This window comes from Phaethon lepturus, unplaced genomic scaffold (genome assembly GCF_000687285.1).
Source record: "Phaethon lepturus isolate BGI_N335 unplaced genomic scaffold, ASM68728v1 scaffold47276, whole genome shotgun sequence".
NCBI classification, from domain to species: Eukaryota; Metazoa; Chordata; class Aves; order Phaethontiformes; family Phaethontidae; genus Phaethon; species Phaethon lepturus.
In genome coordinates this window covers 59,668-60,936 of record NW_010549268.1, presented here as the reverse complement: position 1 = coordinate 60,936, position 1,269 = coordinate 59,668, and the positions used below count along the sequence as shown (strand labels likewise).

General features: G+C 45.3%; 1 protein-coding gene across 1 annotated transcript in view; it reads right to left on the bottom strand.

Annotated features, from left to right (window-relative positions):
* Positions 1–574: 574 nt before the first annotated feature.
* LOC104623198 (homeobox-containing protein 1) overlaps positions 575–1,269 on the bottom strand; it is a gene marked incomplete at its 3' end in the record, with an annotated part of 13,317 nt that continues 12,622 nt past the window's right edge. Inside the window, exon 2 of the mRNA XM_010290210.1 lies at positions 575–1,054. Coding sequence (XP_010288512.1) covers positions 575–1,054 — 480 coding nt within the window. The remainder of the gene's footprint in view (positions 1,055–1,269) is intronic.

Below are 1,269 nucleotides of genomic sequence, written 5' to 3'. Positions count from 1 at the left end.
GGGCAATGGTTTTAAACTAAAAGAGGGCAGAGGTTGATTAGATATAAGGAAGCAATTTTTTCACCATGAGGGTGGTGAAACACTGGCCCAGGTTGCCCAGAGAAGCTGTGTAAGTGTTCAAGGCCAGGTTGGATGGGGCTTTGAGCAACCTGGTCTAGTGGAAGGTGTCCCTGCCCATGGCAGGGGGCTGGGCTAAATGATCTCTAAGGTCCCTTCCAACCCAAACCATTCTATGATTCTATGAATTGACAGTCAGAAGTCTTCTGAATAAGAGTAGAGTGGAAATCTAGTGTGCCAACATCAATTTCAATTTTGGTACAGCATGGGAAAAAATATGTCAACAGTAAAACAAACTGTCGGATACCCACAGGGGTTGTCTACACAAGACTAAGAGACAGGTGAGAGGTACTGCGATAGCGACCATTAAGGAACTAACAGGGGAATAGCTGTCTAACGCAGTTCCTACTTTCTTAATAATACTTATCAGTACTACAGCAATCCTCTAACATGTAGATTTCTTCTGAGGGACTTCTCACACTGACTTTCCAAACCTTTTACAAAGACTTTTACTAACCTCATCAGTTCTTCTACTTTGTCATCAATGTCCAAGTCCTCTTCAGAAGCTTCAAAGCTGTATGACCTTTGAGCCAAGCTGTTTGCAAGTGGGTAGCGGGTAGGTGACATCTTCCCATTGAATGCGGACAACCTCTCGTTACTCTCCCTCCCATTCTGATTAGTAGTGCAAGGCTGTGGGGAGGTGTCGTAACTGTTGCTCGGTGATGGGGACATCCCAGAATGCTGGGTCTGTGTTGAAGCTGTGGCTGTAGAGGAAGATGCTGGGACATTGTTGGTACTGTTACTGTAGGAACCACCTCCGTAGCTAGACCTTCTGCCAAATTTGTCACTATGCTCTTGATCAAGACGATCCAAGGTTTCCAGCGCGTGGAGGATTTCATGTCTGGTCATTCCTGTACGTCTCAGGCGCTGAAGCAGGTCTATCTGCTCTATGGTAAATCTTGGTTCATCTGTGTAGTGAGACATCGTTTCCAGCAGACTAAAAACAAGGTAAAATGTAAAAGCAAATACTTCAGTTCAATAGTTCTCTGTGGTACAGGGAAAGTACCTTAGTCACAGGAAAGACCAATTCTGGTCCAACACTTTAAGTCACACACATGACACAGCTGGCAGCCCAACAATCCGCCTCCAAATGAGTTCAGTAGGCAACTTCCCCTTGAATGCTAGTCTCCCTATGTGGCAGAAGGGCTTATT